General features: G+C 38.8%; 1 protein-coding gene across 2 annotated transcripts in view; it reads right to left on the reverse strand.

Annotated features, from left to right (window-relative positions):
* The window catches only part of LOC145514263 (uncharacterized), a 1,003,391-nt gene that overhangs the window by 256,984 nt on the left and 723,381 nt on the right, over window positions 1–23,026 (reverse strand). For both annotated transcript variants that reach the window (XM_081511608.1, XM_081511609.1), the window contains one exon: window positions 6,747–6,928. In XM_081511608.1, coding sequence (XP_081367734.1) covers window positions 6,747–6,839 — 93 coding nt within the window. In that variant the 5' untranslated portion in view covers window positions 6,840–6,928. The remainder of the gene's footprint in view (window positions 1–6,746; window positions 6,929–23,026) is intronic.

A 23,026-nucleotide genomic window follows, 5' to 3' on the forward strand; every position in this document is an offset into this window, starting at 1 on the left:
TGCTTTACAATGTTGTGTTAGCTTCTGCTGTACAATGAAGTGAATCAGCTATATATATACATATATCCCCTCTTTCTTGGACCTCCCCTGACCTCCATTCCATCCATCTAGGTCATTACAGAGCATCCATCTGAGCTCCCTGTGCTATACAGGAGGTTCCCAATAGCTGTCTGGTTTACAAGTAGCAGTGCACATACATCAATCCCAATCTCCCAATTCAGTCCCCACCCTGAGTCCACACATTCATTCTCTACATCTGTGTCTCTATTCCTGCTCTGGAAATAGGTTCATCAGCACCATTTTTCTAAAGTGATCAACTGTGATCAACTAAAGTGAGGGAAATTTCAATTAAATTGCAGAAATGCCAAACCTTACTGACCTTGGTTGATGAACCAATAATAGCAGCCACACATTCAGAATGAATGTTGTAAGACCAATAGGCCCCTATTTTTTGAAGCTGCCAGTTCTTGAAGTCAAAATCATTCCTAATGAATACACTTTGTTATTCGGGCTGTACTGGATCCCTAACAAACTTCTCTTTCCAGAAACAAGTTCCAGTCTCTATGATACACCTCTCTCTTAAGTTGGTTAATCTTTTTTCTTTGAAGCCTCTGAATTGAGATGCCTATCTCTTCTCAGCTGCAATTCACAGAGCCCAAATAAGTAAGGAAATGGATATGATTCTTTGTTTAACAGAGGACATCTTCAGAGTAGGCTGATTGTCATAGAAGAGTACTGAACATGTCACCAAATCTTAGAGCCTGATATTAGGAAGGCCTACGTGGTTACCTGATCCAGTGTTTCCCAACCTGGTAACATAAGTATCAACACTGAGTATCACAAGGTGTCAGGGGGAATGGAGGAAAGGAAGGAGGGGAAGAGAGAGATTTCTTGGCTTCTCTCCAAAACAACAGAATTCATGGTAGGAGGAGATAGTTAATGGCAGGCACTCTGAAAGAATAAGACACACATTTATTTTTACAGAAACTTCTCCAACTGGGTCAGTGATTTCCAAGATCAATCTGACAGTTCCTTCAACTGTCAGAACTTAAGCCCAAATAAGGGAATTGACAAAACCTTTGGGGTCAAAGTGATTGATGGCAGAATCAACATTACAAACGTATATCCAGGCTACCTATCTCAGATTTATTCCACTGAGCCCTGCCTGGTGAGGTTTTTGGAGATATTTCTTTCTGGTCCCTTCTCCATGAGGTAACTGAAAACTGAGTAGTGGACTCTTACTTGCACATCTCCCGTGCATATTTTATATGCATACAATAAGACCCATTTTTTTTTTTGGTCCACCTATTAACAGAAAGTGGGGTGAGGAGGGGAAAATGCAGGAAATGTTAAGACACACTATGTGAGGTATGTGAACATGAAAGTTGCTCAGCAGTGTCCAACCGTTTGTGACCCCATTGACTTTACAGTCCATGGAATTCTCCAGGTCAGAAAACTGAAGTGGGTAGCCTTTTCCTTCTCCAGAGGATCTTCCCAACCCAAGGATCAAACCCACATCTATAGACATCATTAAATTTCTTCTTAGTTGAGCAAAGTAAAACTCAGTCAGTTCAAGAAAATTATGTAAATTCACAAAGCTGGAGAGCAGAAGAGCAAGGATTACAAATAATCTGAATGCCTTCAACCTTTTGTTGCTTTGTCAATATTGTGCAGTTACTAATGAAGGACATGGCCTGGTGCACACATTGTTTAAACAAATATAGGACTACTCAAATTGGGATATGAAATCCAAATCAGCCTTGGTATTCTTTATTTTAAGGTCCCTCAAAGCAAACTGAAGACTATGTGTCATGGCTAGATATTAGAATTATTTATGTCCAAGTTAGAAATCATATACTGATTTGCTTAATATTTGCACTGAGCTTGAAAAAAACAGAACCTTCATGTTTATGCTGTTTTCAGGGTCTATATTTTGGTTTTTCTTCTGTAGTCTCCCCTAAATTGCAGCCCACAGTTCCCCCAACTGTGTAGAATTTATATCAAAAGCAGGAAGATGAGAAAAGACAGTATACCTTGGAGTACTGATTCCAGATTCTTTCCAAATGAAAATGGTCAAATATAAATTTCTAGACAGAACAGTTTTGCCAGGGGTAGGGACAAGACATGATAGTCAATTAAGATAAATATTTTTCTAAGCCCCATTCTGCCAGTGTTACACAATTGTCAGTCCTTTCTACTCTTTCACAGAATCAGAGAATTAGTTGATGAATAAATTTTAATTTCCCAGCTTTCAAAGAGAAAGTCAAACTCTGAGATCTCACAAGCCCTACAAGAGGACGTAATTTACCAAAGTCACATGAGGGAACCTCATTCTCTAGTTTGGGATGATGAAGCAGAACCTAATTACAGTCCCTAGTCCTGCTCCTACTCTCATAAAACTCTTTCTACAGCAGCAACAGTTTTAAAAAGTGAATCAGATCTGAGTCTTCTTCTCAAAACCCTCCATTGGTTTTCCATCACTCTTCATATTGAATCCGTACTCCTTGCAATGGTCCATGGTGTATGACAATTTGGCCTTGAAGCCTTCCTGCCCTCTGGTCTAATCCCATCTGCTTTTTTATGCCCCAGTAAACTCATTTTATTGTCTTCAACACAATGAATTGGTTCTGTCCCAGAGCCCCTTACTCACTATTCTCCCTTCCAGGAAAGTTCTTCCCATGTCTCTCCCCGGGTAGTTCCTCCTGCTCAGGTCCCTGGCCCCAGGTTCCTGCCTCAGGGAGACCATTTATGTCCATCTAATATCTTACCCCTTTAAAAAAAAATCTGAGAAAATATACTTAACATAAAATCACCATCTTACCCAATTTTAATATATAGTTTATAAGTGTGAAGTATATTCATGTGAAGCATATTCACATACTTGTGGAACCAGTCTCCAGAATATTTTCATCTTGTAAAACTGAACCTCTGTGCCCACTAAACAACTTCTAATTTCTCTCTCTTCAGTCCCTTGTAACCACCATTGTACTTTCTGTTTCTGTGAGTTTGACTACTCTAGATACCTCATACAAGTGGAATCATACAGTTATTTGTCTTTTGGGGATTGGATTTGGGGATTGGAATATTTCCCTTAGCATTAGTCCTCAAAGTTCATCCATATTGTAACATGTGTCATAATTTCCTTCTGTTTTAGGTTGAATAATATTCCATTGTGTGTGTGTATATATATATATATATATATATATATATCACATTTTGCTTATCCATTCATCTGTTGATAGACATCTGGGTTACTTTCACCTTTTGGCTTTTATACACAATGCAGCTATGAACATGGGTACACAATAGATATGCCAACTGTCTATTGGTAGGTCTAATTTTTTGAGGAATTGTTTTATACTATGATACTACCATTTTATATCAATACCAACAGTGCCCAAGTGTTTCAATTTCTCCACATCTTTGCCAACACTTGCTATTTTCTATTTTTGTATAACCATTCTAGTGAATGTGAAGTGATATTATTTTGATTTTGATTTCCCTAGTGATTAGTGATGTTGAGTATTTTTTTTATTTATGTGTTAAAGGTGATATATTTTCTTTGGCAAAATGTCTGCTTAAATCACTTTTAACAATTTCATAATAGTCTGCATCTAATACTAGTAAATGTAGGTTGTTCACAGTGTTTCACTATTATAATTATTGAATCAATAATACCATTGTACATAAGTAATGATTGTCAATTCTGATTTTCCCCGTCGGAAAAAACTTTTTGGAGGAGAATTACAAATATTAGATCAAGATGTATAGACATTTTATAAGATTTTTTATAAAATTTTGTATCTGTAATATGTAAATAGCTCTTACAAATAAATAAGAAGCAGGTGGAATTCCAATTAAAAATTGGTAAGGGGCAAATAATTAACAAAAAAAGAAATAATCAACAAGTCTATTGAGGTAAAAATGTTTTGACCTCGTCAGCAATCAAGGAAGTGCAAATTAAAACAGCGAAAAGTTATTTGCAACTAGTCGAATTGTAATCTTTTTCTAAAAACACTGTTGATATTGATAAGATGTGAAGAAACTGGTAAACTTATACACTGCTGGTAGAATGTAACTATTTGTGGGTTTCCTAAGGATAATTTGACAGTGTATATCAAAAGCCTTTAAAACCACCCTTTGACCCAATAATATCACTTCTAGAAATACAGTCTCAGGATTTAATGATAATTAGAGATGTATACAAAACTTTGCTATAACAAGGTTTTGATAAGAGGAAAACACTGGAAATGATGGTGACTAATTAATTAAAACACGGTCTATCCAAACAAGGAGACCATGCAGTATAGCACAAAGATTTTGATTCATGTTTCCAACAACTTTCCAGAAGTGATGCACCAGTTTGCACTCCCATCTGGGTTACTTTCATAACTTTCATACTTTCATATAGCAGGTTATAAAAGAAATGCCTCAACTTTAAGGACACAATAGTAGGGTGTTATGTGCAAAGCTGAAAAAAAAATATAAGCAGTTCCTAACTTAAGAGATAATGAAACGCCATCCCATCTTACCCTAACTCACTAGAACGTTTGCCATTTCCTTTCTGTAAGTTGCCTTTATTCACTTAGATAATGGGCAAAATGTGGTGTTATGAGACCTCTGAAATTCACACACTAGTCTGTTCTGTGCTTGTTGTCATTATCTAGACACAATTTTGAAAGCAAATACAGGGACTCAACCCCACAATCATCTGGAGACAGTAATGACTGGCACCTTCTCAACTGAGCATGCTTTCTTTCTAGTCTTAGAATAGGACAAAGCCAAAGAGACTGATTTTGAGACAATTTTGAGAGACTCTGAGATTACTGATTGTCTTTGGCAATTTAAGATTCAAACTTTTGGGTTTGCACCACACACTCAAATATTGTTCTAGAATTTCCTATGGCATTATGAAAGGGATTAAAAACCAGCCATGGACAAGACAGTGATATTAAATGTAACCTATCTCATAATGTCTATAAAAATAATCCATGGTCATTTCACTATTCTCTGGGTTGTCATAATGCCTTATGCAGCAGTTGGTTTGCAGCCAAGGCAATAAAGAGCTCCATTCACTTCATTTCTTCATATGTAAAATGTGAATACTGAACTGTATTTACAATTCTCAAACTGAGTTCCTTAAAGTCACAAGGGGTGATACAGTAGACTAGGTTATTCTATTTTGGGGAGAGTGAGGGATAATCTATGTAAGATCTCGTAAACTGTATAACCCTTTTTCAAAAACAGCAATAATCTTGGAAATTACTAGATTAGTCTCTTTCTAACTCTGAGTCTATGGATCTACCCTTTCCCTTCCACACTTCATTGCATGTAGCAGTGGCTAATGTTCATGATAGTACAGTCAATAGAGAAAAGATGAATTTCTTATTATTTACATTTTTTTTCTCTTTTTAAGTGCTGATATGTATTTTCATGATACTTGTGTTACCTATATAATTTACAGATATGTCAGCTGGAGTTTTCTAGAGACTTTCAAATAGATATATCATTATACCCATGCTTCAATCCCAGTGGGAATCCAAAGCCCTCTGGTAGGCAGATTTCAGCCAATAAATGCTGGATGGAGAAAAAGGGAGAGTAGAGAGTTGCCATCCCCTGATGACTCTGGTTCTGAACCAGCATCTGTGTGTGCTGTCTCTGTTCTGAAAAGTATTTGATGAAATCATTTTCTTGGATCCCTTAGAAATCTTGTTTCACAGAAGGCACTGTGTAGTATAGTTTATTTTATAAAATACGGAAGAATGGGCTTCTGCTGGGGTTGTGGGAGTTGGGGCATAATAGGAAATTGGCTTAATCACAACCACAACAATTTAAAAATGCACATTAAATTTCTGGCTTTTAAAAAAGGCCATAAAAAAACCAAACAAACCATTTTTTGGTCATAACTGCCTATTTCCTATTCTCCGGAGATGACTTTCCTTCACTCTTTTTCCTCATTTCTCTTCTTTCCTCACTCACATGTGGGCTGCCAGGGAGTTAGCAGCCCCTCTTACTAAATAAGGAAGACTCATTCATTTCCCCTGCACTTGTCCTGCTGTAATCTACTCCTGCCCATCTTTATACATCCAAACCAAAAGCAAACCAAGCTGGAAATTCCCTGGTGGTCTGGTGGTTAAGTCTCCAGCTTCCACTGTAGGGGTCCCTGGCTAGATCCCTCTTTGGGAAACTAAGATCCTGCAAGCTATATGGTGAGGCAAAAAAAAAAAAAAAAGCCACACAAAGAGACTTAGAGACTTTCCATTTAACAGGATTCACTCTTCACAAAACATTTTCCTTGTAAATAATTATGTCTTAATTTTATGTATTTTTTTACTTACTTAAAAAAATTCTAAGTTTTTTTAGGAAAACCCATATGTGATACCCATAATCACGAATCACATGGTTATTATCATACCCACCAGCGATGATTGGAGGGCTCAAACAAAACCTTGTGAGCACTAGGAGACCCCACAGACTGAGCCAGACCTGCCTTTGAGTGTTTGAGTGTTTCCTGCAGAGGTACGGGTCAGCAGTGGCCTACCACAGGGGCAGGGGCTCTGGGTACAATAGACCCGGATGTAGCATAAGCCCTCTTAGAGGAGGTCACCACTAACCCCACCATAGAGCCACCAGAACTTAAACAGGACTAGGGAAAAAGCCTCTTGGAGGACACAAACAAAACCTTGTGAGCACCAGGACCCAGGAGAAAGGAGCAGTGACCCCAAAAGAGACTGACCCAGACTTGCCTGTGAGTGTCCAGGAGTCTCCAGTGGAGGTGTTGGTTGGCGGTGGCCTGGTACAGGGTCAGGGGCACTGAGTGTGGCAGTACATGCATGCATGGGATCTTTTGAAGGAGGTCACCATTGTCTTCATTTCCTCCACCATAGTTTGACCCCAGGTAAATAGCAAGGAGGGAACACAGCTCCACCTATCAATAGAAAATTGGATTAAAGATTTACTGAGCATGGCCCCTTCCATCAGAACAAGACCCAGTTTCCTCCACAGCCAGTCTCTCCCATCAGGAAGCTTTCATAAGCCTGTTATCCTTATCCCTTAGCAGAGGGCAGACAGAATGAAAACCACAATCACAGAAAAATAATCAAACTGATCACATGGATGACAGCCTTGTCTAACTCAATGAAACTATGAGCCATGCCATGTAGGGCCACCCAGGATGGACAGGTCATGGTGGAGAGTTCTGACAAAATGTAGTCCACTGGAGAAGGGAATGGCAAACCACTTCAATATTCTTGCCTTGAGAACCCCATGAACAGTACGAAAAGACAAAAAGGTATATAACACTGAAAGATGAACTCCCCAGGTTGGTAGGCACCCAATATGCTACTGGAGAAGGGTGGAGAAATAACTCCAGAAATAATGAAGAGATGGAGCCAAAGCAAAAACAATACCCAGTTGTGGATGTGACTGGTGATGGAAGTAAAGTCCAATATTGTAAAGAACAATACTGCATAGGAGCATGGAACATTAGATCCATGAATCAAGGTAAATTGGAAGTGGTCAAACAGGAGATGGCAAGAGTGAACAACATCATTTTAGGAATCAGTGAACAAAAATGGACTGGAACAGGTGAATTTAACTCAGATGGCCATTATATCTACTACTGTAGGGAAGAATCTCTTAGAAGAAATGGAGTAGCCCTTATAGTCAAAAAAGAGTCTGAAATGGACTCCTTGGCTACAATCTCAAAAACAACAGAATGATCTCACTTTGTTTTCAAGGCAAACCATTCAATACCACAGTAATCCAAGTTTATGCCCCAACCAGTAATGCTGAAGAAGCTGAAGTTGAATGGTTCTATGAAGACCTACAAGACCTTCCAGAACTAAGCCCCCCAAAAAAGAAGTCCTTTACATTATAGGGGATGGAAAGCAAAAGTAGGAATTCAAGAGATACCTGAAGTAACAGGCAAATTTGGTGTTCAGTACAGAATGAAGCAGGGCAAAGGCTAGTAGAGTTTTGCGAAGAGAACGCACTGGTCATAGCAAACACGCTCTTCCCACAACACAAGAGAAGACTCTACACATGGACATCACCAGAAGGTCAATACTGAAATCATATTGATTATATTATTTGAAGCCAAAGATGGAGAAGCTCTGTACAGTCAGCAAAAACAAGACCCGGAGCTGACTGGCTCAGATCATGAACTCCTTATCACCAAATTGAGACATAAATTGAAGAAAGTAAGGAAAACCACTAGACCATTCAGGTAGGACCTAAATCAAATCTCTTAGTTATACAGTGGAAGTTACAAATATTTTCAAGGGATTAGATCTGATAGTCAGAGCGCCTGAAGAACTATGGATGGAGGTTCAAGACATTGTACAGGAGGCAGTGATCAAGACCATCACCAAGAAAAAGAAATGCAACAAGGCAAAATGGTTGTCTGAGGAGGCCTTACAAATAGCTGCAAAAAGAAGAGAAGCTAAAGGCAAAGGAGAAAAGGAAAGATATACCCATTTGAATGCAGAGTCCAAAGAATAGCAAGGAGAGATAAGAAAGCCTTCCCCAGTGATCAGTGGAAGGAAACAGAGGAAAACAATAGAATGGGAAAGACAAGAGATCTCTTTAAGAAAATTAGATATATCAAGGGAACATTTCATGCAAACATGGGCACAATAAAGGACAGAAATGTTATGGACCTAACAGAAGCAGAAGATAGTAAGAAGAGGTGACAAGAATACACAGAAGAACTGTACAAAAAAGATCTTAAGGACTCAGATAATCACGATGGTGTGATCACTCACCTAGAGCCAGACATCCTGGAATGTGAAGTCAAATGGGCCTTAGGAAGCATCACTGTGAACAAAGCTAGTGGAAGGGATGGAATTCCATTTGAGCTATTTCAAATCCTAAAAGATGATGCTGTGAAAATGCTGCCCTCAATATGCCAGCAAATTTAGAAAACTCAGCAGTGGTCACAGGGCTGGAAAAGGTCAGTTTTCATTCCAATCCCAAAGAAAGGCAAAGCCAAAGAATGCTCAAACTACGGCACAATTGCACTCATCTCACATGCTAGTAAAGTAAAGCTAAAAATTCTCCAAGCCAGGCTTCAACAGTATGTGAACTGTGAACTTCCAGATGTTCAAGATGAATTTAGAAAAGGCAGAAGAACCAGAGATTAAATTGCCAACATCTGTTGGATCATCCAAAAACAAGAGAGTTCCAGAAAAACATCTACTTCTGTTTTATTGACTACACCAAAGCCTTTGACTGTGTAGATAACAATAAGTTGTGGAAAATTCTGAAAGATTTGGGAATACCAGACCACCTGACCTGCCTCTTGAGAAATCTGTATGCAGGTCAAGAATCAACAGTTAGAACTGGACATGGAACGATAGACAGGTGCCAAATCAGGAAAGGAGTACGTCAAGGCTATATATATTGTCACCCTGCTTATTTAACTTATATGCAGAATATATTATCTGAAATGGCGGGCTGGATGAAGCACAAGCTGGAATCAAGATTGCCAGGAGAAATATCAATAACCTCGGATATGCAGATGACAGCACCCTTACGGCAGAAAGTGAAGAACTAAAGAGGCTCTTGATGAAAGTGAAAGGGGAGAGTGAAAAAGCTGGCTTAAAACTCAACATTCAGAAAACTAAGATCATGGCATCCAGTCCCATTGTTTCATGGCAAATAGATGGGGAAACAGTGGAAATGGTGAGAGAGTTTATTTTGGGGGGCTCCAAAATCACTGCAGAAGGTGACTGCAGCCATGAAATTAAAAGATGCTTGATCCTTGGAAGAAAAGTTATGACCAACCTGGACAGCATATTAAAAAGCAGAGACATTAATTTGCCAACAAAGGTCTGTCTAGTCAAAGCTATGGATTTTCTAGTAGTCAAGTATAGATGTGAGAATTGGACTCTAAAGGAAGCTGAGCACAGAAGAATTGATGCTTTTGAACTGTGGTGTTGGAGAAGACTCTTGAGAGTCCCTTGAACTGCAAGGAGATCCAAGCATCCATCCTAAAGGAAGTCAGTCCTGAATATTCATTGGAAGGACTGATGCTGAAGCTGAAACTCCAATACTTTGGCCACCTGATGCAAAGAACCCTTTGGAAAATACTCTGATGCTGGGAAAGATTGAAGGCAGAAGGAGAAGAGAACGACAGAGGATAAGATGGTTGGATGGCATCACTGACTCGATGGACATGAGTTTGCGACTTGATGGACATGAGTTTGTGCAAGCTCTGGGAGCTGGTGATGGACAGGGTAGCCTAGAGTGCTGCAGTCCATGGGGTCACAAAGAGTCGGACATGGCTGAGCGACTGAACTGAATTGATGGGTCCTATTTCAAGCAAACAGAATGTTGTTCTACTCATTATTAAACACTTTGTTTCAAATAGTTTGCCATAGGTATTTTTGTCCTTCAGTGCCCCAAATGTTTCTTTTAATAACCCTTTACCCTGATCTCAAATGATTCTCTATTTTAAGTGAGCCTTGAAAAGCGTCAAATCCATTTGTAAAAGCTTTATTAAGTTTAACAGCAAAATCTCGTAAGTTTGGCTTGGTTAATCTATCAATTTAAGGTTCATTAAGATAAGGGATGACAAATCTGGAAGAGAATGCTTCTCTTTTCTTTGAAAATACTTATAAAATCAAGCTCTCAGCTGTTTCCTCGTTGTATGCTGCTTTGGAAATGTCAGGCAAGTTTTAACTGTCAAAGCCATCAAAAATACTCCTGAAATTGCAAAGGAAACAATGACTCCCTAGGGAAAACACAGTAAACTGTAGGACCCAGGAGCCTGCTTTTTCCACAAGAAGGGAAGTAAATCTTGAAAAGGCAGAGCTGGAGAACCACCTTATTCCATGTGAAGTCTACAGAAGATTTATCAGTGTGAGGCTTTGTAACGAAAGACAATACACTGTTACAATATAATTGTCTTATTAATATAAAGATTCTCCTTTCTTTGGGGGATCTTTGTTTCCACTCTCTCCTGCACATCTCTTTCAGTTGTGTCTTAGCTAAAAATCAAAAAAATGTCTCTTTGTCTCTCCACTCCCCAAATTCTTTAATTGACTTTTGGTGCAGATTTTCCTTGATACAGTGCAAAGAAGATGATCACCTGAGTGAAGTAAACAGAAAGTTCTGAAGGTTGGATCCAATTCTACATAATGAACCTTCTAATAATTATCCAGATGCTCTGGATGTTTCAGTGTTTTCCTGAAAGCAGAGGCTGAGACAAGGACTTAGTTCTCACTGTTGACTACTCAGGGGTCTCAATCTTTCTAGCTAATTTTAAAGTACCATGTGGAATGTGTCACTTTAAAGGATGAGATATAGAAACATTTGTCCATAACTGGTATCAACATGGGTAGAGGCTGACCACTTGGCATGCCAGTTCCTTTATATAGTTGGGTTGTTTCATGTGTCAGCTGAGCAAGCTCTCAAGAATTTGGCCAAGAGCCCAAAAAGATAAAACTAGAGAAATACAGCAGAAATTTTAAGTCCAGTACTCTTATGAAACATAAGAGACATGCTTCTCTGAAATCAGAGATTGATCTGAGAGATGTGACACAGATTACCAAATGTGTCTTCTCTGGTGTGTCTTCATATTTTACCTATTATAACATAATAAGTCCTATATCACCATGAGGATTAGAAATCATTTATGTCAAGTGTACACACTGTGAATAATACATGAAGGTTGCTCAGTAAAGACTTCGTAAGTTTGGAGTTTTGAGCACAGCATTTTAAGTCCTTTGCTGGCTAGTCATTATTTGGTTTTCCTTCTTTAATTATTCCTGATTCCTCTTTAATGTCACCATTGCTCTAACCAAACTGATCTATTAAAAGTCCAGGGTCTTTCTTCTTGATAATATTGATGGATCTAGTCTCTTACCAAAAAAGCTCTGAATTTCACTGGACCTATCAGAGAAGGGAGAGTGAACACTTACAAGCAGCTCCAGCTCATAAAATGATGCTCATAATTTTTGTCCCCAAATGCTTAGAAATCTCATTTTGGTAACATCAGACTAACAACACAGCACCCATTAATATCCTGGTCATTGACAAGTTCAATGGTTGCTTTAAATTTCTGCTTTTGTGAATAGTTGGTGGAATTTGATGCAGCTGGCTTCACTCTTTTCATTAAATGCTCTAGTCTCCATTCTACTCTACCTGAGTCTCTTTTATTTCTGGCCCTGACTCTTTGTTTTCTTTCAGACTTCTCTACTTTGCCTACTCCTTAATTTTAGTGTTGACCAAGATTCCGTCCTTGGCCCTCCACTATTCTCTGTAAGTTCTTTCCTAGAGAGCATGGCAACGTAAGAAATCATTTGATCTGCAGGTTATTTGGAGGTCTTATTATAAATGGCCACATGCTGACAACAATGCACTAAATGCTTGAACTAGTTACTTTTAAGCTGAATCCACTAAGAAACATGCTTTATTTTATCCACATGGGCTTCCAGAGAAAATGGAATATATCACAAACAATCCAGATTTTTCTGCTTCTCAAAAAAATTGAGACAAAACTAGGTCAACATCTCTGTACACAAAAATGGCTTAGACTGAATGGCAGCCTTCTAACTTTAGACAAGTGAGCTCCTAAAATATGTATACATATCTACTTCCTTACCCATGTATGCTTTCATTGTATTCCTCACCACTTTCCGCAAACTTTAAATAGGATGATAAAGAGCAGAAAACAAGATAACCTTCTCTCCAACGTATCTTCAGTCTGCTATCCTATCATTAACTTCATGGTCAAATTAAATACTGTTAATTGGTTCTTCTAAAAGTCTAACTATCCTTGGATTCCTTGACTTCATTTTCCTAACTTTTCATAGAACATTGAAATTGTTTCTTAGTCTTTTTTTCTCTTGAATCCTTAGTCTTTATTCCCAGTATCCTGATACCACATCCTTAAATTCTGGCATTTTTTAAAGATTTATTTTTGGAATAATTATCTATATCTATCTGTCTGTCTGTCTGTCTATTCACTTGTAGATAACATTTGTGGAGACAGTATGGCTTAGGGAAAATAGCCCTGGATTGGAGTGATGCATTATATGTCCTAATCTTTCCTGAGTCAGTAAGTAAGACCTTTGGAAATCATTTCATTCCTCCGGGACTTTGCAAATTAAGACTTAGTGTTAAAATAGATTATCATGAAGGGCCATTCTGGCTAAACAGTTCTAATTTTGCTGTTTTTCTAACCTAGAGAATCTAGGTTCTCAAAGTGGAGAAGGTCTCCTAAGTAAATTTTAAGCAGATTTATTGTGCAATTTACTGTGCTTTAGACAATTTTATGTAATTTCACATTTAAATTCCTAATAGCCCTCTTTCAGAGTTCATTGACAGTTCAGTTATTTTTGACAAATACTTACATCCTAGTAAATATAACTGGGCTGATACGCTTTTCAAAAACGCCTTTCCCTCATGTATGCCTGAGGGAAATTACCTTAGAAGTGAAAGAGTGGTCTCCAAGGAATTAAAGCTAAACAATTCTAAACAATGAACTATATTAAACTTTTTTTTTTTTTTTCACAACAGAGTTAGAATAAAACTGCCTATTTTTCCAGGTTTCCCCAAGGGGTCAATCTCAGAATCTGGGCTTTGATCTAATGGCACTGACCCTCCCTAACTTTCAATTCTCATTTTAGAGTACCATGATGCTTCTGAGAGGAAAGAGGTAGAAACAGCCCTCTGGTGGCTTAAAAAAAAATGCATTCAACATACCGAGTACAATGTTGGACATAAACTAATAACTGGGTGCATATATTTTTCTTTGTTTGTTTGTTTATTCCTTATTATTCTCATCACTGCTCAGGCTTGTATCTTTAGTTCTGTTGTAGCCAATGACTATGCGATTCATTGTCAAGTTACAGAACTTCTGTTCCAGGGATGAATGATATTCATCGCCAGGTGTTTGTACAGATTCAGTCCTAGGAATGGTATAGCTTTATAACATACATCATCTGTGGACTTGGCCGCTTCCTTAATTTATTTGGGCCTCAGTTTCTCCAGGAGACAAAACAAGGCATTTGCAAAGAAAGATATTTCATTCCAGTCAGTCTCTTTTTTTCTGTTCTATGATTTTAGCATATTTCAGGGGGTTTTCTCCTGGCATGTAAAGAAGATTCATGTCTTTATTTCCTATAAATCCTAAAGTTCTGTGATTTATTCCCTTAAGTTTTATGAAGTAATTACTTGGAAGAGCTCTTCTTTGTATGAACTGTAATAAAAATGACTTAAGAAAAATGGTTAGTCTTTGCATAAAATTAGGCAGAAATTAAATTAAAAGGCAGGACATCTGTTCATTTTTACATCAAGCCTTTGAGGATGTTCCCAATGAACTGCAAAGTTTGTGATGATAAGGAAAACTGGAGCAAATTTGATTTCTATAATTGACCTTTCCTATCTCCACACCATGGATAGCTCCATTTCCTATTCTCTGCCTAGTCTGAGCCCAAACTTCCAATTGTGATGCAGGAAGTTCTACCAGTTAATGCATCAACTGGTTCAAGAGGAATTTTCTCTCTTTAAACAGACCTTATCAAGGAGAAGAAGAGTAAAATGTAAGCTTATGCAGATAGAATGAAATATAATAACATCATTAATTGAGATTTTAATTGATGTGAAGACTTGTACTTACATTTATATTCATTAATTTAATAATTCTTTAAAATAAAACAGAAATAAATCCAAAGGGTTGTTTTGAGCCATGGAACCATCTTTTTCAGAAAGGTACCAAAAGGCTGACTGGTTGAAAATTGGTAAAGGAGTATGACAAGGCTGTATATTGCCATCCTGTTTATTTAACTTATATGCAGAGTACATTATGCAAAATGCTAGGCTGGATGAATCCAAAGCTAGAATCAAAATTGCTGGGAGAAATATCAACAACCTCAGATATGCAGATAACACCACTCTAATGGCAGGATGTGAAGAGGGACTAAAGAGTTTTCTTGATGAAAGTGAAAGAGGAGAGTGAAAAAGCTGGCTTGAGGTCATGGCATCCAGTTCCATCACTTCATGGCACACAGAAGTGGAAAAAGTGGAAACAGAGTCAGATTTTATTTTCTCGGGCTCCAAAATCACTGCAGACGATGACTGCAGCCATGATATTTAAAGACACTTGCTTCTTGGAAGGAAAGCTATGACAAACCTAGACAGCATATTTCAAAGCAGAGATATCACCTTGCCAACAAAGGTGCATCTAATCAAAGCTATAGTTTTTCCAGGAATCATGTGTGGATGTGAGAGTTGGACCACAAAGAAGGCTGAGCACCAAAGAATTGATGCTTTCAAATTGTGGTGCTGGAGAAGACACTTGCTAGTCCATTGGAGATCTCTCAAGAGAGCAAACCAGTCCATCCTAAAGGAAATCAACCCTGAATATTCATTGGAAGGACTGATGGCTGAAGCTGAAGCTCTAATACTTTGGCCACCTGATGATAAGAGCCAACTCATTGGAAAAGACCCTGATGCTGGGAAAGATTGAGGGCAAAAGGAGAAGGAGGTGCAGAGGATGAGATGGTTAGATAGCACCACCAACCCAATGGTCATGAATTTGAACAAACTCCAGGAGATAACGGAGGACAGAGGAGCCTGGCGTGCTGCAGTCCATGGGGTCTCAATGAGTCAGACATGACTCAGCGACTGAACAACAACAACAACCAAAAGACTGTGTAAAGATATCAGGTAATAAGATCTAAAATTTATTGAGTACCTATTATATGTAGTATATGATGTGTTTTTGACCTAATTTGTTTTCCTAAATGTCAGAAAATCTCATGAAGTATAATATCATTGATCCTAGCTTTTTAGATTAGAAAAATAAGATGAAGAGACATAATTAGCTCCAGGTCACATGACAAAGAAGTTCACTTGTATTAGAGATTGATAATTAATTATAATCTTGCCTCTTTAAGTTCAGATAACAGTTAAGAAACAGATACTGCTCCACAGTGCTTTCCATGCAAGGGGTGATTGCTCCTTCATGGAGATATGAGGACATAGGGAAAATTTTCTCTAATACGGACACAGAAGCATTTGCTCTTAGGATATCATCATATAATTTCTAAGAAAGACAGAGAGGAATAGTGATCAGAGGCTATTTCTGAGACTGATGTAATTTGGAAGGAGGTAAAGACAAACACAATATTGTCATTGTATTTTAATATAACTATAAAGTCATTTTGTTTTTTATAGGTTCCTTTGTTTTATTCTCAGCATGTTAGGGAAAACTGGGCTTATTTCTTTTATCAAACAAATTTCCTCCACAACAGAAAACCAGTCACATAGGAGAAGGTAGTATTTTTGGGAAGCATATAAACCAATCTTACAGATTATCAAGTATTTTATAATTCCATTTCCTTCTCCTAATGTAGTCTGGAAAAGGAAAAATAGGTGATGGGTATAGCAAGGGAACTAAAATAGCAGAGAAGGTGAAAAAGAGAGAGAGAGAATAACTTCAGGAAAGAAAAGTTTTCCTGCTCAGAACCCTGAGAGTTCAAGGAATCAGCTGGCAATGGTCACTGCTGAAGGATTAATACAGAAGGCATCTGCTGGGGACAGGTGGCAGCCCAGCAGAGAGGGAAACAGAGGCATTTGGTATTAGAAAAAGAAAATATAAATAAAAATCTTTCAATCCCACCTTCTATTTTTGCAAAAAAAAATCACTGTTTGCTGTGTATTAATTATAATATCTCTATTTTGAATGAGAATAGGAATTATGCAAGGCAGTAGCCTCTATGTGTTATTGGCATATGAAATTTTGTTCAAGAAAATTATGTAATCCAAAGTGTTGATACATAATCTGATGCTATATATAGCAGGCATTCCCAGAAGTGTTGAGAGGAGAAATGTCACATTACATAGAGATTTTTAGAAACTGTGCCTAGAAGGAACTGAGCAAAGTATGCTGGAAGGAATTTCCTCACATCAGCAAACCAGGAGAGAGAAAGGGGATTCCCTTTACAGAAACAATCATGTAAAACAAGAAAAAAAATCCCAATTTTTTTCCTTATTAAAAAAACCAAAGCAAAACTGAAGTATAATTACTTTATAATATGTTATTTTCTGCTGTACAATGAAGTGAATCAGTTATATGCATGCATATTTTCCCTCTCTCTTGAACCTCCCTCCCCCCAACCTCCTATCCCACCTATCTAGGTCATCACAGAGCACCGGGCTCCCTGTGCTGTACAGCAGGTTCCCACTAGCTAACTATGTTACACATGGTAAGGTTCTTCTTCCCCTTACTATGTTCACAAGTTTATTCTCTACATGTACATCTCTATTCTTGCCCTGCAAATAGGTTCATCTGTACCACTTTTCTGGATTCCACATATAGGCATCAATATACAATATTGTTTTTTCTCTTTCTGACTTACTTCACTCTATATGACAGACTCAGGTCCATCCACATATCTACAAATTACCCAATCGTGTTCCTTTTTATGGCTGAGTAATATATACGATGGAATATTACTCAGCCATGAAACACTCTTGCCTACTGAGACTCTTAACACCAAGACTCTTCCTGCATTTACCAGCACAGGGGTGAACACCTCATTGCCCTCGCAATCCCTTTGACACCACCACTGATGAAGCAAAGTTCTGCTGAGGATTCTCCTAGTCCTCCTTTCTGGATAATATCCTCTTCAAGCCACATTTTGACTATGAATTTGTCTATTTCTATTGCTTTAATTATTTTCTGCAGGAAGTATAGCTGATAAACACATTTTTAAAAAGGGGCATAAAAAGTAGGAATCAATAGAAATATAATGATGAGGGTTCTCTATATAGGGACATTGACAATATAAATCTGAAATTTTTGTTTGTTTCTTAAACTGAAATTTTTTTACATTGGCATCTAGTCTATGACTGTATTACCGAGTGTCAAGTGAGACCTCCTTTGACTGAGTGTCCTGTGGTTTTAAAAATTTTGTCTTGCTGCTATGTGCCCCAATCTTTTGATGCTGGGCCAAGATAAAAATGTCCATGTTCCAAGAATTTCTGTGAGATCCAAGAAACTTTATCTTTTGAATTTTTCTCTTTTCTTTTGCATTACCTGTTTCTACCTGGCTATTGCAAACTAACAGGAAACCAAACAGCATTATGCACAGTGCCTACTGAGGCATTGGCAGTTACTGCTCACATTGGGAATCCTCTTGTGAGCACTGGGGGTCTGGTGCATGTCAAGATACGCTCTGTGCAGGCCCAGGTCCCTGGGGTTGAAGACGTCGACAAACAAACACCAAATAGCTCTCTACGGGAGGAGAGTGTTCTGGCAGAGCCAGGGATTGCATGCTCGCAACTGAAGCCTGTACCAGCCCTGGGAGAACTTTTCAGTGTCTGTCTTCAGACAACAGTGTCCTGACCTCAGTCCTGTGCTTGAGTGCTCGTCTGGCTCTGGAAGACAGTTTGCTCTCCTTTGAAACAGATATGCAGGTAGCCAACAGGCACCTTAGGACTTCTTAGGAACAAGGTGACAAGAGTATATGAGAGGGGCTCCGGTCAGCACCAAAGAAGTGTGACTAAAACCAGCCTTGAGCTCCTAGAGCCCCGGCTGGGGAGCTCTGCATGGAAAGGGGACCTCTGTACTTCTGGCTTTAGGGAGCCTGAGTTATTAAGCTACTGTGTCCAAGAAATTATTTTGGCAGCCCATTAGCCAACTGCGATAAGGAAGAGAAACGGAGTTTCCAAATTTGTCACAATACATCATAAACCCTCAATATTGAGAGCAACATGATTACCTTTTCTGTTTCAGGACTCTGTGACACCTAAAAGCTCAGGCTTTGTTTCTAGGTTAACTTTGACTTCTTTGGTTTTACTGCTTAAAGTGGTTCAGTTCAGTTCAGTTCAGTCGCTCAGTCGTGTCCGACTCTGCGACCCCATGAATTGGAAACAGCTTGGTTCCATGTACAAATTAAATGGTGGGCAAGCCCATCATCTATCTTTGTCTCATTCAGCCTTTTTTGGGATCAAAAATAACTAGGCATTGTGACAACTCAAACGATCTCGTTTTCCCAGAATCTATCTAAAGATGTGGTATAAATACATAGAGGAAGAGATGCATAGAGGCTAGAAATGGAGTTCCCAGAGCATACAGATACATCAATGTTTCAAGCATTATCCACTGAGAGGACATAGGGCTATGAACTCTGATATACCTACTGCTTGACAGATATAATTCCATCAAAACTGCCAGACTCACAAAATCACAGTAATCCCAAAGAGTAATGTCCCTGTGTTAATACCTTTTGTTCTAATTCCATCTAGTTACTATCTATCGCCCTGTTCCAAGAGCTTTCCTGTTGGCTCAATGGTAAAGAATTTTCTGCCAAGGCAGGAGATGTAAGAGACTTGGATTCAATCTCTGGGTCAGGAAGATCCACTGGAGGAGGAAATGGTAGCCCACTCCACTATTCTTACTAGAAATCCCATGGACAGAGCGGTCTGGCGGGCTATCATTCATAGAGTCACAAAGTGACTTAGTGACTGAGAATACGCACCCTATTCTAATTGTCTCCCCTATCAATCATATTCTAAAAACTTTTCCAGGTGTAGGGAATACAGTGATGGATGACATACCCCATGAAGTCCCCACATTCAAGGAACATGCATCTCTATAAATGAAGCAAACAAACAATCGTAAGTATATAATACATTTGTGACCCACACAGGGAGAACAATGAACTCTGGCAAGAAGGATTAAGAATGCTGAAGGACTAGAGGTTTTATTTTATGTGGGATTACCAAGGAAGACATCACCAGCAAAAGGGGCATCTTAACAGTGATCTGAAGCAGTGAGAAAGTAATCTTTTTCACTGGAGGAAGCATGACTCCAGCAGTGTGTGCCAAGTTGCTTCAGACATGTCAGACTCTCTGTGACCCCATGGACTGTAGCCCGCCACGCTCCTATGTCCATGGGGATTCTCCAGGCAAGAATATTGGAGTGGGTTGCCAGTTGCCATGCCCTCCTCCAGGGGATCTTCCTGACCCAGGAATTGAACCCACGTCTCTCCTGTCTGCTGCATCGGCAGGCAGGTTCTTTACCACTGATGCCACCCTGAAGAGGGAAAAAGCCTGAGCTCTTCTGTCAATTAACAAAAAAAAAAGAAAGAAATAGTGTCAGTGAGGAGACATGAATAAGAGAGAAGTGAATAAGGGAGTGGAAGAAATGGTGAGGGGCAATGTCAGAAAGCAGCTGAAGAACAAGGCATGTGGAGGCATTTGACCATTGTAAACACACTGCCTTTGCTCTGAGATGAGCAGACTTTGGAACATGTAGAGCAGTGGAATTGCATGATTTGATTTACATTTTTAACAGGATCATTCTTTCCAGGAGTTTGACAAAAAGGCCACAAAGAAATGAGGTGGGAGATGTGATGTGGGAGGCAATAAAATATTTGTTGTGGAGAAATTAAAACCTTTTTTTGGTGAGTTTGGAGAAAATTCACCAGACGCGAGGAGAGTCAAGTTTTATAATGCAACAAAGACACAGAATAATGATCACAATGATGGAAATAAGAGAAGGGGTAGAATTTAGTACATGGGTGGGAGGATTGATTTATATGAGAAGACATCTAAATTAACTGACAGATGCAAACCTATATAGGGGACTGTACAGAAAGATGGATAAACATGATGATTTGGCCATGTGGAAGTCCTCGCTGCATTTTCTTAGTGAAATAAAAGCATGGTTCTTAGCTGATATATGTGGACTCTAGAAAATGGCATAGATGAATGAATTTGCAAAGCAGAAATAGAAACACAGATGTAGAGAATAAAAGTATGAACACCAACAGGGGAAGAAGGGATATGAGATGGATTGGGATTGACATATAGTCACTGCGTGCATGCTAAGTCACTTCAGTTGTGTCCACCTCTTTGCGACCCTATGGACTGTAGCCCGCCAGGCTCCTCTGTCCATGGGATTCTCCAGACAAGAACACTGGAGTGGGCTGCCATTTCCTACTCCAGGAGATCTTCCCAACCTGGGGATCAAACCAGTGTCTCTTATGTCTCCTGCATTGGCAGGCAGGTTCTTTACCACTAGTACCACCTGGTATAAAATAGCTAGCTAATGAGAACCTACCGTATAATGTATAGTACAAGGAACTCTACTCAATACTCTCTGGTGACCTAAATGTGAAGGAAATCCAAGGAAGAGGGAATATAGGTATATGTGTGGCTGACTCCATTTGGTGTATAGCAGAAACTAACACAATATTGTAAAGCAACTACATTCCAATGGAAAAAAAAAAAAAAAGAGATGTGAAACTATTAAAAAATGGCTAAGTTGATAAATTTCATATTTTGTGCACTTTACAGCTTTTTACAATCCAAAATTAAGCCAACTCCCTCTCCGTTAAAAAAAAAAAAAGAAAAGATTATTATCTAAGAATGAGGATTAGGGAGGTCCTATGCATTTTGATCACCTGGCTTTTTTCTTTCAAACCTCTTCCTTTCCCCAAGGCACCCTTCCTGGGATGAACAAGAGGCCCCACCAGCCCTCTGCCTGTTGTAGCCCTGGGGCATCTAGGTTCCTCAAGAGTTTACCAAGACTGAGTAAGTTTGCTCAGGAAAAGTCACTGGGACTTACACTGCAGTCATATTACGAAACTTTCAACGCGAAGTGATTATTTTTTTTTTTAGCCAGAGGTGCCTAACCTTCTTTAAATGTTCTTCACAGAAGCAATCAGATCCAAAATTCATATCTTTAGAAAAGCAGCCTTCCTCTTTCTCAAAGCAAACCAGGCGCGTAAGAAGCATTCTTGAGATAGCCTGCCCCCTAAGCCATATAAAACTGGGCCATTATTACTTGTGTCCTTGTAGGTATTTTAGCCTTTAAATGGTGATACTATCATTTTAATTAAAGCCAAGTTTTCTTCAGCATTCAATTCAAAAAGAGACTGCAAAGTCCCATTCTACAATAGAAACTAAATCCTCAGTCCACAAGTAAAACAAAGTGTATATATGAAGGTAGACAGAGCTGGACGGTTTCAAAATTTGATAGTAGGAGATTGGTGTTACAAAGGCATAACAGAGATACTCCCAGGACTATGAAATTATACTCATAAAATTCCTTTTATGAAGCATATGATGAAATACAGAAAAAAATCTAAAAATCAGGGACCATGTAGGGATGAGATAGACCTTGTGGAAAATCTTACCCTATCTGCTTTCATCTCTGAGTGATATGAGCAATTTAATTAATATGCCCACTTTAAACATAGGATATGTAGATACTGAGATATGCAACCTACACAGTACTGGAAAAAATTAATATAGACCAGAGTGTTACAACATCAGCATTATTCACCTGCAGAGCTGGTAGGAGGCAGTCCTGTGCATCATATTAATAGAATGTACAATGGCATCCCTGGCCTAAACCCATGGATGTCAGATGTACCTCCTAATTGTAACAAACAAAAATGTCATCAGGCATTGATAACTGCCCCTTGGAAAGGGAATATCAACATTGTCCTTGATGGAAAACCACTGGTACAGACAAACTACCCGGCATAGTTTATGGAACCTACTTCTAGTCCTGCAAAGAAAACTCAATAAAAAAACCCCAGAAAGTCAGACCTTAGGGTATGCAGGCTTCAGTAGTTGTGGCTCTCAGGCTCTAGAGCACTGACTCAATAGCTGTGGTGCACAGGCTTAGTTGCTCCATGTGTGGGGTCTTCCCAGACCAGGGAGGGAACCTGTGTATCCTGCATTGGCAGGCGGACTCTTTATCTTTGAGTCACCAGGGAAGCCCTCTGTATTATTCTTGAAAAAGAATTTGGATTTGGAAACTGTGGGTTCTCATATCACTTTTGTGTTCCTGAATTTCAAATGTTCATACTTCATTAGAGGAGGTTCAGTTAAAGTTCTCACCTCACATATTTTGTGACAGTTGATTATTTGTACCATTTAATCTGTGACATTCTCTTTCAGTATACTCATTATGTCAATGATATGTCTTAATCTTACAGCTCTGTAGGGCAGGTTTCAAATTCCATTAGTGTTGCCGAAGGTTTATTAACCCATTTTC

This window comes from Giraffa tippelskirchi, chromosome 7, assembly GCF_054371585.1.
Source record: "Giraffa tippelskirchi isolate mGirTip1 chromosome 7, T2T-mGirTip1v1.2.pri, whole genome shotgun sequence".
Classification (NCBI taxonomy): domain Eukaryota; kingdom Metazoa; phylum Chordata; class Mammalia; order Artiodactyla; family Giraffidae; genus Giraffa; species Giraffa tippelskirchi.